Source organism: Eriocheir sinensis, unplaced genomic scaffold, assembly GCF_024679095.1.
Source record: "Eriocheir sinensis breed Jianghai 21 unplaced genomic scaffold, ASM2467909v1 Scaffold522, whole genome shotgun sequence".
NCBI classification, from domain to species: Eukaryota; Metazoa; Arthropoda; class Malacostraca; order Decapoda; family Varunidae; genus Eriocheir; species Eriocheir sinensis.
Genome location: NW_026111857.1, coordinates 273,531 through 288,719, shown reverse-complemented (window position 1 = coordinate 288,719; position 15,189 = coordinate 273,531). Strand labels below are relative to the sequence as shown.

At 47.5% G+C, this 15,189-nt stretch overlaps 1 protein-coding gene across 3 annotated transcripts; it reads right to left on the bottom strand.

Moving 5' to 3' along the window:
• Positions 1–30: 30 nt before the first annotated feature.
• On the bottom strand, positions 31–13,832 carry LOC126992928 (trichohyalin-like). Of its 3 annotated transcripts, XM_050851759.1 has the most exons (7): positions 13,700–13,826; positions 13,472–13,555; positions 9,553–9,740; positions 8,644–8,764; positions 7,508–7,639; positions 1,070–1,114; positions 31–797 (listed from the first exon to the last, which is right to left on the bottom strand). In XM_050851759.1, exons 1-6 carry the CDS (start codon positions 13,757–13,759, stop codon positions 1,076–1,078), a joined length of 624 nt encoding a protein of 207 aa, XP_050707716.1. In that variant the 5' UTR covers positions 13,760–13,826; the 3' UTR covers positions 31–797; positions 1,070–1,075. The 3 variants fall into 3 exon arrangements, 2 of the variants coding, with proteins under 2 accessions (XP_050707716.1, XP_050707714.1); XM_050851757.1 differs by having other exon boundaries at positions 34–797; positions 13,472–13,832; XR_007747169.1 differs by lacking the exons at positions 31–797; positions 1,070–1,114 and adding an exon at positions 8,053–8,143 and having other exon boundaries at positions 7,505–7,639; positions 13,472–13,832.
• Positions 13,833–15,189: the final 1,357 nt, after the last annotated feature.

Below are 15,189 nucleotides of genomic sequence, written 5' to 3'. Positions count from 1 at the left end.
GGGGGGGGGGTTCCTTATGTGTCTGGGGGGGCATGTGTCTGTGGGGGTTGTCAACACACTGGGGGGGGGGGGGACACCCTGTGGGGCCTGGGAGCTGAGAGAGAGAGAGAGAGAGAGAGAGAGAGAGAGAGAGAGAGAGAGAGAGAGAGAGAGAGAGAGAGAGAGAGAGACACACACACACACACACACACACACACACACACACACACACACACACACACACACACACACACACACATTTTTGGCACTAAACTCTGCCAGACTCTTGCTGGGAGGGAGACAGAGACGAGACCACTGAGCCGAGGGAACCAGTCAGGCCTTCAAGATGCTGCCTGGATGCTGGGGGAGACGAGTCTTGTTGGGGAGAAGATGGAGGGAGATTAATTGAAGGGCAGAGATGAGAGAGAGAGAGAGATGGAACTAACTCTCTCTCTCTGTATTTCTATAAAGAGAAGACTAATAAAGTTTGGAAATATATATTACAATGGATATATTTAAACCTACTCTTCTTCTTCTTCTTCCTTGTCTCTTTCCTCTGTCCACCAGTGAGCTATTGTATTCTTCCCTTCCCTTCCCTTCCCTTCCCTTCTCTTCTCTTCTCTTCCCCTCCCCTCCCAAGATGCTGCCTGGATGCTGAGGGGAGAGAGAGAGAGGATGAGATGGCTCTCTCTCTCTCTTCTTTTCAATGGACCTTATACACTTTTACGTTACTTTTTTTTGTGAGAGAGAGAGAGATCCAGCTTCCAGTCCCTTACTGAGCTGAGTGACCAGACAGCACCAGCCAGTCAGCCATAGCCCTGAAAAGATATATGGTGGTTAGGTCCCGGTAGATTGTGGTGGAGTGGTAGAAATTGTGGTTGAATGTCAGGTCTTGGGTTGAAATTCTGGGGTTACAGAGCTGAAAAAGTTTTGAACAAGCTAAGTTTTTGGGTTGAACTTGTGATGACTGATGGTTGAATTGTGGTAGACTAGTAGAGGGATGTTGGGCAAATATTGTGTGGTGGTTAGACCCTGGTAGATTGTGGTAGACTGGTAGAAATCATGGTTGAAAGAGACAACAGTAACTTACCACATATCAGCAACTTCCTTTGCCAGCTTCCATCAGTTGCACGATCTGTAATAATAATAATAATAATAATAATAATAATAATAATAATAATAATAATAATAATAATAATAATAATAATAATAATAATAATAATAATAATAATAATAATAATAATAATAATAATAATAATAAAAGTATATAAAATTAATCTATTTTCTCATTCCTGAGAGAGAGAGAGAGAGAGAGAGAGAGAGAGAGAGAGAGAGAGTTACCTCCACATCTGAAAAGGAAAAATCTATAATCTTCCGTCCTCTTCCTCCTCCTCACACACACACAAAAAAAAAATTATGACACACCAAAGTTATGACCTCCGCAGCAGCAGCAGTTAGACGCTGAATTATAGTCACAAGTTATAGTGTGCGTCATGCCAAGTCCCTACTGGTGAGCCTGGTTCAGACCCTCACACCAACCACCTCCCAGGGCCAAAACGGAGGTGGGTTGAGTTCTAATGTGTGTTTCCTTGTTTCACGGTACAGAGGAAGGGTCACACACCTAATCCGGGAAATGCCCACAACGCCTAGGAAAGCCTGGTCAAATGTGTGTTTCTTTAGGTTCACAGTACAGAGGAAGTGTCCCACTACCACCAGGGTCACACAACTACCCCGGGAAATGCCCACAACTCCTAGGAAAGCCTGGTCAAATGTGTGTTCCCTTAGGTTCATGGTACAGAGGAAGGGTCAAACTACCACCAGGGTCACACAACTACCCTGGGAAATGCCCACAACTCCTAGGGAAAGCCTTGCCAAATATGCGTTTCTTTAGGTTCACGGTACAGAGGAAGGGTCACACTACCACCAGGGTCACACAACTACCCTGGGAAATGCTCACAACTCCTAGGAAAGCCTGGTCAAATGTGTGTTTCCTTTGGTTCACGGTACAGAGGAAGGGTCACACTACCACCAGGGTCACACAACTACCCTGCGAAATGCCCACAACTCCTAGGAAAGCCCGGTCAAATGAGTGTTTCCTTAGGTTCACGGTACAGAGAAAGGGTCAAACTACCACCAGGGTCACACACCTACCCCGGGAAATGCCCACAAATCCTAAGAAAGCCTTGGTAAATGGGTTTCTTTAGGTTCACGGTACAGAGGAAGGGGCACACTACCACCAGGGTCACACACCTACCCCGGGAAATGCCCACAAATCCTAAGAAAGCCTGGTCAAATGTGTGTTTCTTTAGGTTCACAGTACAGAGGAAGGGTCAAACTACTACCTAGGTCACAAAACTACCCCTGGAAATGCCCACAACTCCTAGGAAAGCCTGGTCAAATATGTGTTTCTTTAGGTTCATGGTACAAAGGAATGGTCAAACTACCACCAGGGTCACAAAACTGCCCCTGGCAATTCCCACAACACCTAGGAAAGCCTGGTCAAATGTGTGTTCCCTTAGGTTCATGCATAGACTTCACAACTAGTTGACGGGAAATCTCTTCAGTCTTGGCGCGCTGGCTTCGCGTAAGGGGCCAATTGTTATGGCGACTTTCACTGCGACAACTCAAACACACTCTGCGTTCTTACTCCGAATTTAAGTGGAAACAGGACGAAATCTTCAAGTTTTAGTGCATACAAGCAGGCAGGAGTGTCTCTAGAGTGATTTGGTCGAGGATTCAAGGTAACTTATATAAAATAGCACCATGCGTGCACTTTGAAAACGTTGTGTAAAAAATGGCAAATTTGCGTAACTTTAGGTTGAAATCTTTACGTAAAATGAATGATAAATGTAGGATAGTGAAGTCCACAGTTTTACGTATTAGGAAACAAGAAATGTACGTTTAGTTAGTGCCTACATGGCAACTCAGCTCAGTTCCCGCGTCGCCTAACTCGCCTTAGGCACGCAGTCAGCTGGGCACTTCCCCTCTGTAAAGGATTATCGCTGTCCTGCCTCTGTTTACTCTCCAAGTAAAGGACCTACAGTTATTCATCGTCTCTGTACCCTTCCCCACAACTGCAAGGATCCAGAGGACGATACAAGAAGACACAGAAGGCAGTGGATCGAGTGGAAGTGACGGAGGAGACACAAGATATGAGGACGCCGCGACCCCGTGGAGTAAACTGTGGAGGAGCCGTACTACGCCATCAGTGCAGTGACTCAGTGTTGTGTGCAGTGCAGTGGTGTGTTCAGTGCAGTGTGGTAGTGAGGGGGCTGTTCACTACGTCCTACGGGGTCGAGTATGTGTGCATGGGGAAGGCCAACTCTGACCCGACTGAGCACTCTTTCGGCAAGCGCCGCACCATGTGCGGCGCCAACTACTGGACGAGCGTGCAGAACTTCATGGTGAGCAACAGGTTGGCCCAGCGCCTGCATTTGCTGAAGCTCGTCGGGTTCTTCCCCGGGGACGTGCAGGCCGACCTGGACCGGGCCAAGGCAGAGGAGAAGGCAGACGACGAGGTGATCTTGGCCCAGCTTGCCACGGAGCTGGCCGACGACCAGCCGGACCCGCCGACGGACGAGTTGCTCCTCGCCGCGGTCGGCAACTACGCCGGCTACCTGGCCAGGAAGGTCCAGGCCAACTCCTCTGTGGCCGAGTGCTGCAAGCAGGAGCTTGCCCAGCAGGAGGAGATGAAGATTACCGTGGAGCTCGAGAGGGCGACCCGCCCTCTGTGATGTTCGACGCCCTGGTCGAGCTGGTCGACAGGGAGAGCTGGAGACGGGCCGGGCGGTCCTGAAGCCATCTCTCCCAATGGCCCACATGGCGTCCTTCAGGATGTCGCTGTGGGACTCCCTGATGTGCAGGGAGGACAAGAAGGAGCGCAGGTTGAGGTTCCTCTCCCTTGCCATGCGCCACAGGGACGGGTTCAGGCACCTCCTGGAGTTCCTGGCGGCCTCAGACCCGACCTTGCAGGGGTACAGGTGCCAGGAGGGGCACAACCTGGCCAACACCATCTTGCCGCACATCAGCAGGTCCCTCTTCAACTGTTTCGGTGCTAATTTCTCCAAGGACGTGACCTCAGAAGCGAGGAAGAACAAGGCCTTGAAGCAGCCGACCGGCAGGAAGAGGAGCAGTATCGAGGAGGGCAGGAAGGAGACGGCGAGGAACAGGGACGTGTACAAGTCCAGGAAACTGACCGGGGCCCACAAGTCATAGGCCAAAAGGCTAAAGTGATTGTTCAGGGACGAGGGCCAGATAGCCGGCAAGACGTGCTGCGGCAATAGTGACATCGGAATTCAACCAAAATAAGTTGTGATTGTATATAGAAAAATGAATATTTTGCTTTTGTTGAGTAAAATTAAGATGTTTCTGCATGCTTTCCTCAAGTATTAAGTTTCTAATGTGAAAATTAAGTGATTTATTAGATGTTAAAAACTTACGTAAAAAATTGCACTAAATAAAAAAAATAAGTAGCTATTTCGGGCAAAAACTTATAAGATATGCTAAATATTGCTATTGATTCTGAAAATATAAGTGATTATCTCTGCATTTGGTGATGTTTGTGCATCTAGCGTAAAATCTGAGGATTTTATAGCCTTTTTAAGTTTTGTTATACTTATATAAAAACAATTAATCGGGATTTTATTAGGGAACGACTTTGAATTTTTTGATACCGCTGCTCATGGAGACTCATATATGCCTAAGGGAGGTGCCTGTTTTAGTTTCAGGTCGCTAGCTGCTTTGGTTTTGAAAATATTTAAATTTTAAATTTTTGAAAATCGGCCCCCTGCGAATCGGCCCCGCGCCCCGTTTCCCGTCAAGAGATTGTGAAGTCTATGGTTCATGGTACAGAGGAAGGTTCACACTACTACCAAGGTCACAAAACTACCCCTGGAAATGCCCACAACACCTAGGAAGGGCCTGGTCAAATGTGTTTCCTTAGGTTCACAGTACAGAAGAAGGGTCAAACTACTACCAGGGTCACAAAACTACCCCTGGAAATGCCCACAACTCCTAGGAAAGCCTTGGCAAATGTGTGTTTCCCTTAGGTTCATGGTACAAAAGAAGGGTCACACTACCACCAGGGTCACACAACTACCCCTGGAGATGCCCACAACTCCTAGGAAAGCCTGGTCAAATGTGTGTTTTCATAGGTTCACAGTACAGAGGAAGGATCACACTACCACCTGGGTCACAAAACTACCCCTGGAAATGCCCACAACTCCTAGGAAAGCCTGGTCATATGTGTGTTTCCTTAGGTTCACAGTACAGAGGAGGGGTCACAAGACTACCCCTGGAAATGCCCACAACTCCTAGGAAAGCCTTGTCATGACTGCTCTTCTGAACTTGCTAACTGCATGCCTCCCCCCCTCCCGCGGCCCCGCTGCACTCGACTTTCTACTCATGCTCATCCCTATACTGTCCAAACCCCTTATGCAAGAGTTAACCAACATCTTCACTCTTTCATCCCTCACGCTGGTAAACTCTGGAACAATCTTCCTTCATCTGTATTTCCTCCTGCCTACGACTTGAACTCTTTCAAGAGGAGGGTATCAGGACACCTCTCCTCCTGTATTTGATCCTCCTTTCGGCCACCTCTTTTGCTTTACATTAGGAGCAGCGAGTAGCGGGCTTTTTTTGTATTATTGTTTTCTTTTTTTTGTTGCCCTTGAGCTGCCTCCTTTGTTGTAAAAAAATAAAAAAAATATGCGTGTTTCTTTAGGTTCACAGTACAGAGGAAGGGTCACAAGACTACCCCTGGAAATGCCCACAACTCTTAGGAAAGCCTTGTCATATGTGTGTTTCCTTAGGTTCACAGTACAGAGGAAGGGTCACAAGACTACCCCTGGAAATGCCCACAACTCCTAGGAAAGCCTGGTCATATGTGTGTTTCTTTAGGTTCACAGTACAGAGGAAGGGTCACAAAACTACCCCTGGAAATGCCCACAACTCCTAGGAAAGCCTTGTCAAATGTGTGTTTTCTTAGGTTCACAGTACAGAGGAAGGGTCACAAAACTACCCCTGGAAATGCTCACAACTCCTAGGAAAGCCTGGTCAAATGTGTGTTTCTTTAGGTTCACAGTACAGAGGAAGGGTCACAAAACTACCCCTGGAAATGCCCACAACTCCTAGGAAAGCCTGGTCATATGTGTGTTTCTTTAGGTTCACAGTACAGAGGAAGGGTCACAAAACTACCCCTGGAAATGCCCACAACTCCTAGGAAAGCCTGGTCATATGTGTGTTTCTTAAGGTTCACAGTACAGAGGAAGGGTCACAAAACTACCCCTGGAAATGCCCACAACTCCTAAGAAAGCCTTGTCAAATGTGTGTGGCAGTCGAAATGTGGGCCGAGAGAGAGAGAGAGAGAGAGAGAGAGAGAGAGAGAGAGAGAGAGAGAGAGAGAGAGAGAGAGAGAGAGAGAGAGAGAGAGAGAGAGAATGTTCCATAATAGACTCGGAGCAGAGTGAGGATGACTCATTTTCTCGCCGGCAACACACGCCTCAGTGAATAAGTTACCCGAGTAATACGTTCACCTGGATCACAGTCTGTTCACCCCAGGACGGCAATGAGTCAGTATTTATTTTTTTTTACAGCTAAGGAGACAGTTCAAGGGTGTTAAAAAAAAAAAAAAAAAAGCCTGGTACTTACTGCTCCTGAATAGAGGTCAAAGGTCTGGTGCTCGAGGTCGCATGTTGCCTCCTGCCCGGGGTCGCCTCAGAGCACGCTGGATCCCGCCTCAACAAATTTTGCCCGTCGCTGCTGCTGGGTTAATATGCCTGCTTGTATGAGATCACTTGAACACAATGCATGCTTTGGTGAAGTCTGAACTAGGCTGTGATGCACACACACACACACACACACACACAGTACAGAGGAAGGGTCACACTTCCACCAGGGGCACAAAACTAACCCTGGAAATGCCCACAACTCACCCACAGCCCACAACCCACGGCCCGGTAGCTCAGTGGGTAGAGCGTCTGCCTCACAACCAGAAGGGCCGGGGCTCAATTCCCTTGCCGGGTGAAGATGAGTTGGGTCTTTCACGTGTAGCCCCTGTTCACCTAGCAGTGTACGCGACGTCAGGCAAGGGGTTGTGACCTCGTTGTGGCGGTGTGTTGTGTGTGAGTGGTCTCAGTCCTGCCCAAAGATTGGTATTACGAGCTCTGTGCTCTTCCGTAGGGGAACGGCTGGCTGGTTTACCCGCAGCAGACCAAGAGCTGAATTACACACACACACACACACACACACACACACACACACACACACACTTTCATTCCATTCTGTTGTAAATATCTTAAATAATGTTTAGTTTGCGTACATACATGGCTTAATGATGCTACTGTAAGAATTCTAGTATAGTCAAACCATTTCATATAGTCTAGGCGTTCAATTCCGTGGGTCCTTTCCTCCCCTCTTCTCTGCCACACAGTCCCAACACCTGTCCCTTCCTATCATATGCTACCATTAAGAATCATGATCCCCACTGCTACCGGGTTAAATATACAGGACTAACATGCCAGGGACTCACCGAGCAGGCTGTTTTGGGGAGGTAGTCCAGGCCACACTCTTCCAGCATCTCAGTGGTCACGGACAGGGGGATGTCACTCACTGCCGCCAAGTACATCAACCGGTACAGCAGGTCCGGGGAGAAGATCTTGACCTTTGGGGGAGAGAGAGAGAGAGAGAGAGAGAGAGAGAGAGAGAGAGAGAGAGAGAGAGAGAGAGAGAGAGAGAGAGAGAGAGAGAGAGAGAGAGAGAGAGAGAGAGAGAATTTCAACATTACTATTTATGTTATATTAATTTACAAGATGCATTCAACTTAGCCAAAACATTTTCTACCTCAGCCTGCACCCTTCAACAGAGAGAGAGAGAGAGAGAGAGAGAAAGTTGATCCATACCCTTCCTCTTCATTTCTATCTCTTTAACTCTCTCATTCTCCCTTTATTTACTGCTCTAACTCGACTCCTCTCTCTCTCTCTCTCTCTCTCTCTCTCTCTCTCTCTCTCTCAAGAACTTTCCGTGTATATTCTTTTATATTTGTCTTGTTCAAACCTTCAGTGTTTGAGCACCCACCTGTGACAGTGTTCAACATGTGGTATGCTTGTTGAGCTGCAGGGTGTGGACAGGGACGTCCTCATCCCAGTCCTGGCTGGGAGCATCATCACTGTATAGGTCATGAGAGTTAATGCAGTAACTCTAGATTTACGCGAGTTTGGTTTACGCGTTTTTGATATAACGCGTGGTCCAAAATCAAAATAAATGTTTAATTTACACATTTTTTTTCTTTTATACGCGATATTTTCTGGAGTGTCCACCAGATGTCTCAAGCAACTGGACTCACACGGTCACACAGCTGAGCTCATTTCTTCCCGCGCGCCACTTGAACAACAATACAGTACCCACGCTACTCAACAACACCCTCGCTGCTGTGCTAACACGAGGGGAAGGGCAGCCAAAGGAGGAACCACGAGAGGGAGAGGAGTCAGAGTGATACAGGAGGCAATACAAACCTACCTCTTGTTGGATTTACTACAGTGTTTTGGATTTACGCAATGACCTCTTCACAATACTCGCGTAAATCCAGAGTTACCTGTATATGCAAAACATCGTAAATCAACACACTGGGAACTATGGGAGGCCTGCACCCCGTCACTAACACCTCACCTTGGACAAGAGCTGCTTCAGATTCTCGGCAGTTTCCTCAAGGCTGTTCCCGAAGCCCTCCGAGTCACCCAGCAGCTTGTGAGTCTCCAGCGAGTGCTTCCTGGCCGAGGCAGCACGATGGCTGCGGGGAAGGGTGAGGAAGGGAACAAAGGATTGGTGTGAGTTGCATTGTTCTTGTTGCTGGTATTTCCATGTGAAGATGAGGAGCAGTGATCACAGGGATTATATACTTTCTCTTTTTTTACAGCAGAGGAAACAGCTCAAGGGCAAAAAAAAAGAAACATTAATGAAAAAAAAGCCTGCTATTTGCTGCTCCCACAAAAAGCGCTCAGAGGAGTGTCCAAAAGAGAGGTCAATTTAACCTAGTAGCAGCGACGGGCCAAATTTGTGGCTTTACCGTGTAGCAGCGAATGCCAAATTTGTGGCTTTACCGTGTAGCAGCGACGGGCCAAATTTGTGGCTTTACCGTGTAGCAGCAACGGGCCAAATTTGTGGCTTCACCGTGTAGCAGCGAATGCCAAATTTGTGGCTTTACCGTGTAGCAGCGACGGGCAAAATTTGTGGCTTTACCGTGTAGCAGCGACGGGCCAAATTTGTGGCTTTACCGTGTAGATGCGACGGGCCAAATTTGTGCCATGATATAAACCCCCCAAAATAGATGATACATAAACTGATCACAAATGCTTTGATATATATTATGAAATGGTTTGTATGAGGGGTGATTTTTTCTCATTTTTCTCGCTTGGAGGGACCATTAAGAAACATGATCCCCGCTGCTACCACCAGGTTAAGGAAAAATTAGAAAAGAGTGGATATGGAGACGGGACAGCACCAGCATAGCTCTTTTCCCATATGTCACAACTAGGTAAACACACACACACATGTACGCATACACTCGCACGCACACACCAGACACCATTGCCCATCCGGTACATGTCCACCAAGTCGGCAATGTCCCTCTTCATCTCCTCGGCCTGGTGCTTTTCCTCCCGGTCCGCCTCGTCCAGGCACCGCAGCGGCACCCCTCGGCACTCCAGCCTCTCCCTGCTTTCTCCGGTCATCAGCTGGTACTTCCTCCACTGTTCCTTCGGGAGTGCCTGTGGGAGGGGGGTAAAGAGGGTACATTCATCACCCCGCTCAGGTTCTAACTATTTGCATCGGGGAAAAAGGCCTGGAAAATTCTGCTTAGCCCCTTGACTGTGGATTTCCTATAAGAAGACCTCACCAAGCTATAGGAATGGAACAAAAAGTGGCTGCTACAATTCAATGAAGAAAAATGTAAATTCCTGCACCTTGGGAGGGGATATCCAGCACACCAATACCACATGGGAAACACTCCACTATCCACCACAGAGGCAGAGAAAGATCTGGGAGTGTATGTTACCAGGCTACCAGTGAAGGGATATCCAGCACACCAATACCACATGGGAAACACTCCACTATCCACCACAGATGCAGAGAAAGACCTGGGACTATACTTTACCAGGCTACCAGTGAAGGGATATCCAGCACATCAATACCACATGGGAAACACTCCACTATCCACCACAGAGGCAGAGAAAGACCTGGGACTATACTTTACCAGGCTACCAGTGAAGGGATATCCAGCACACCAATACCACATGGGAAACACTCCACAATTCACCACAGGGGCAGAGAAAGACCTGGGACTATATGTTCCCAGGCTACCAGTGAAGGGATATCCAGCACACCAATACTACATGGGAAACACTCCACTATCCACCACAGAGGCAGAGAAGGACCTAGGACTATATGTTACCAGGCTACCAGTGAAGGGATATCCAGCACACCAATACCACGTGGGAAACACTCCACTATCCACCATAGAGGCAGAGAAAGACCTGGGAGTGTGTTACCAGGCTACCAGTGAAGGGATATCCAGCACACCAATACCACATGGGAAACACTCCACTTTCCACCACAGAGGCACAGAAAGACCTGGGACTATACGCTACCAGGCTACCAGTGAAGGGATATCCAGCACACCAATACCACATGGGAAACACTCCACTATCCACCACAGAGGCAGAGAAAGACATGGGACTATACGTTACCAGACAACCAGTGAAGGGATATCCAGCACACCAATACCACACGGGAAACACTCCACAATTCACCACAGGGGCAGAGAAAGACCTGGGACTAAATGTTCCCAGGCTACCAGTGAAGGGATATCCAGCACACCAATACCACATGGGAAACACTCCACTATCCACCACAGAGGCAGAGAAAGACCTGGGAGTGTATTTTACCAGGCTACCAGTGAAGGGATATCCAGCACACCAATACCACATGGGAAACACTCCACTATCCACCACAGAGGCAGAGAAAGACCTGGGACTATACGTTACCAGGCTACCAGTGAAAGCCAAATCCGTGCCAATCGCAGCGGACGGGTTAAAAACTAGGTAAAAAACTGACTCTCAGGGCAAAGTTGGAATATGAGAAACTGATTAAAAACATACAATTCATCTAAATATCTAAGTTCAGGGCTTAAGTGTTGGAGTTCATTCTCTATGAGTTATGGACCTGGAGTAGTGAGCACATCCCACATGATCTTGAACCCCTGAAGGGCGGGTGTTTTGACCACAAGGGCTCACTCAGGGGGGAGATTGGGCCACAAATAGCTGTTCTTCAAGCACTCAAAATCCTTGAAATAAACATCTTATGGATATACATGTAATACCATGATGTGCAGCATACAACGAACTCAATGCAGCCTGATATGTGTGATGCCTGAGCGGGCCAAGCCAGACCTATTGCTGGGCTGAGCCTGGTGGACGGGACAATGTACTGGATGGGGGACTCACGCAATCTAATTTATTATATAACATATGAAAGTTTACTTTTTAGGTGTGCATATGTTGTACATATCTTGTGCTCTGTCTGGCTGGCTATCTTGGTTAGACTCTCTCTCTCTCTCTCATATACAGGATATAAAAATCTATATATTTCAAGACAACCTATTTCTCTCTTGAAAACGTGTCTGTGTAGAAAAACATATCATAATTTTCAATGGGAGTGTAACATATGAAATGCATTTATTTTTTCTAATGTTTACCAATATTTTGATACAATAATAATGGCAGGTGTTGGTTGGTGCCACTGGGAGTCAGGGGTGCAAGCAAGCATTTTGTGGAGTGTATGTTTTCCGACTTGTGCTGCCCACCTGTGCCTGTGAGTTCCCTGCCTGGCTGGCTGTTTTTTTGTGTGTTTTTTTGGGGGGGTGGGGTTTTTTAATGCCAACCCTGAGGATTACTAACAAGTGGAACAGCCTCATTGAACATGTAATCACCAGCACTAGTGTGAATATGTTTAACCCGGTAGCAGCGACGGGCCAAATTTGTGGCTTTACCGTGTACCAGCAACGGGCCAAATTTGTGGCTTTACTGTGTACCAGCAACGGGCCAAATTTGTGGCTTTACCGTGTACCAGCAACGGGCCAAATTTGTGGCTTTACCGTGTACCAGCAACGGGCCAAATTTGTGGCTTTACCGTGTACCAGCAACGGGCCAAATTTGTGGCTTTACTGTGTACCAGCAACGGGCCAAATTTGTGGCTTTACCGTGTACCACCAACGGGCCAAATTTGTGGCTTTACCGTGTACCATGACATAACCCCCCAAAAATAGATGAATCATAAACTGATCACAAATGCGTTGATATATATTATGAAATGGTTTGCGTGAGTGATGATTTTTTTTTCATTAATTCGCTTGGAGGGGCCTTTAAGAAACATGATCCCCGCTGCTACCACCGGGTTAAGAACAGATATGACCAGGTTGAGGCTGAACAGAAACAGAGAAGAGGCACCAGGCCCTTATGACTCTCTTGCCTCTTATACCTTCACTGGGTAAGCATCTTCACTCAGGGTCGGATTGGCCTATGTGTCCGTGTGCCAATGTACTTACTCGTGTTTCTTATTTATCTGGTCCCACTTCCGCCGAAGCGCTCTGCAGGACCCACATATTTTAATTCATTAAATTTTCAATATTGATCACAACTTATATGCTAAGTTAACTGTCAACGGCACATGGGTCCCCCAAGGTACATGTGTAGTGCGGCAACTATGCCTGATGAACGAGCCTCCCATAACCCACTTAGCCAGCGGGGTACCTCTTTGGCCGACTCGGTAAGGAGTGGCTCTCCCGTCACGTTGGTCGCGGGTTCAATCCCAGGCAGCCGGCGAATACCCACACCTTGTCTTGATTAATTTATCGCGTGTTTCGATACACGCAGAGGACGTGTTGGGAAATAGAGGAAATAGAAAAAGAAAATCCCGGGGCATGACACATGGGCCCCTGGACTTAACCCATGCCAATGTGTATTATTTGAATATTTTGATATTTTAGCTTATATGGGCCCGGGCCCACTCCAGCCACTAGATGGCACGGCCCCCTTCAGCACCCCAGTCCGACTCTATCTTCGCTAGGTAAGCACGTCAGCGCTGCCATGAACCCGCGCCATGAACCCTTGAAGCTCGATTGCAAGTCTTACGTAACAGTGCCACACCTCGCCTAATCGCCCTTACCGGAGCACCCGGCAGCCCACACAACCCTGATGACAATGAGAGTGTGGTAACTGCCCCAACAATAGCCACTTTTAAAGCGCGTTATGACAGACACCTTGATTTGATTAACTAAGATACTGGCTAACTAGTCCTAAGAGGTGGGGGACATCATAAGAAGTCCTCTTAATTCCCCACTATTTATTCCTAGCTAAGCATTCCTAGCTAAGACAGGCACGGGGGAAGGAAGGAGGGAGGGAAGAATAAAGGAGGAACCAGTGAGTGACATGCGGCACCTCACCTGCCACTCCGCCGTCACCAGCTTGGCCATCTCCACCTTTCTCTTGAGCCGCTTCTCCACCTTTCTCTTGAGCCGCTTCTCCACCTTTCTCTTGAGCCGCTTCTCCACCTTTCTCTTGAGCCGCTTCTCCACCTTTCTCTTGAGCCGCTTCTCCACCTTTCTCTTGAGCCGCTTCTCCACCTTTCTCTTGAGCCGCTTCTCCACCTTTCTCTTGAGCCGCTTCTCCACCTCGGGTTTCTTGGCCATCATGAAGTAGAAGAAGGCGTTGCGTCTCTTCTGCTTGCTCATCGCTGCCCGCCAGGAATACTCAGGAGGTGGACGAGGAGGGAGAGCACGGCCGTACGTCCAACCTCGGTGGTGATGGACGGAGCACTGACTCGCAACGTCGCAAGTTCACAACCAGCGTTACCATATTGTCGTACTGGGCATAACTTTTTCTTCTGCTTGAGGCCCAAAACTGCTGAGTATACACTGATAACGATATACATTCACAACTAGAGTTCAGATGGTTAATTATCGATGTTTATCTGCAATTGTTATGGGTCAGAAACAGGAAAATGCGAAGTTCTGAGTACGACAATATGGCAACGCTGCTCGCAACGTTGCCAAAGTGTCGTACTCACCTGCTCATTTTTCCCGATTTCAGGCAAAAAAATGTCCCACCCACAAAACTAACGATACTTTGATTTCTCAACAAAAACTCCTAATGTGTTCGGATGCAAACCTTTCCCTGAGTTGTGCTATAGCAGTGTCCGAAAATGGGAGAAAAATAGCTCTTCGATAGTATTCCTATGAATGATGATTGATTGATATAGTTTATTGTTGCAAGTAAAACAACAAGGGAGAAGGGAGGAGCATGCCATTTGCTGTTGGAGGGTTTGCCTTAATTATGTCTCTGATGACCACTGATTGCTTCATTTCATACTCACCACTGTCACCAGACAAGTTCACTTGCTGCCTCTACAGTATAATTATATAGTCCTCCAATCACTGTGACTGCACCTTACACCTAAAATCAAGTAATTTTGAGAGGCAAGAAGGAGAGAAGGCACACTTACGACTTTCGTGCTCTCTCTCTCTCTCTCTCTCTCTCTGCCAGAGCCATCCCAATCTCGTATTCCTCTTCTTCCTGTCACCCGCTACAAACACCCGTCCGCCAGTTGACAGCTTGACATCGCAGCACTCTACAGACAATTTTATGAGCCCATCATTTAACGCCTTTCTTTTTTTTCACTCAGAGCAAACCTTATGTCCTACCATTAACTCAAAACAAAACCAAAGGGGAAATAACTCGGTCACTCGGTGCCACTGAGCTCTCAATTTCACACACACACACACACACACACACACACACACACACACACACACACACATTTGTAATCGTAATACTAATATACATATTCCTATTATTTTCCCGTAACATTTATTTATTCATTATTATTTTTCTTTGCAAAAGGAGGGGCCCATGCCCCTCCCCCCCTCGGTACGCCACTGCTTAGAAGGCTTACGGTGCGTCCTTTACCGAGGTGCCAGTCTTGTGACGTCGGCGATCACGGACCTCCATCTCTCCCTATCATCAGCCATTCTCGTAACTTCTGCCACACTGTGTCTTCCATCCATGTCTTGTAGCAGGCTATCCATAAATTTAATTCTTTGACGTCCTCTTGCTCCTCTTCCTTCCACTCTTCCAAGCAGGCAGTCACTTTCTAGTCCTCTCC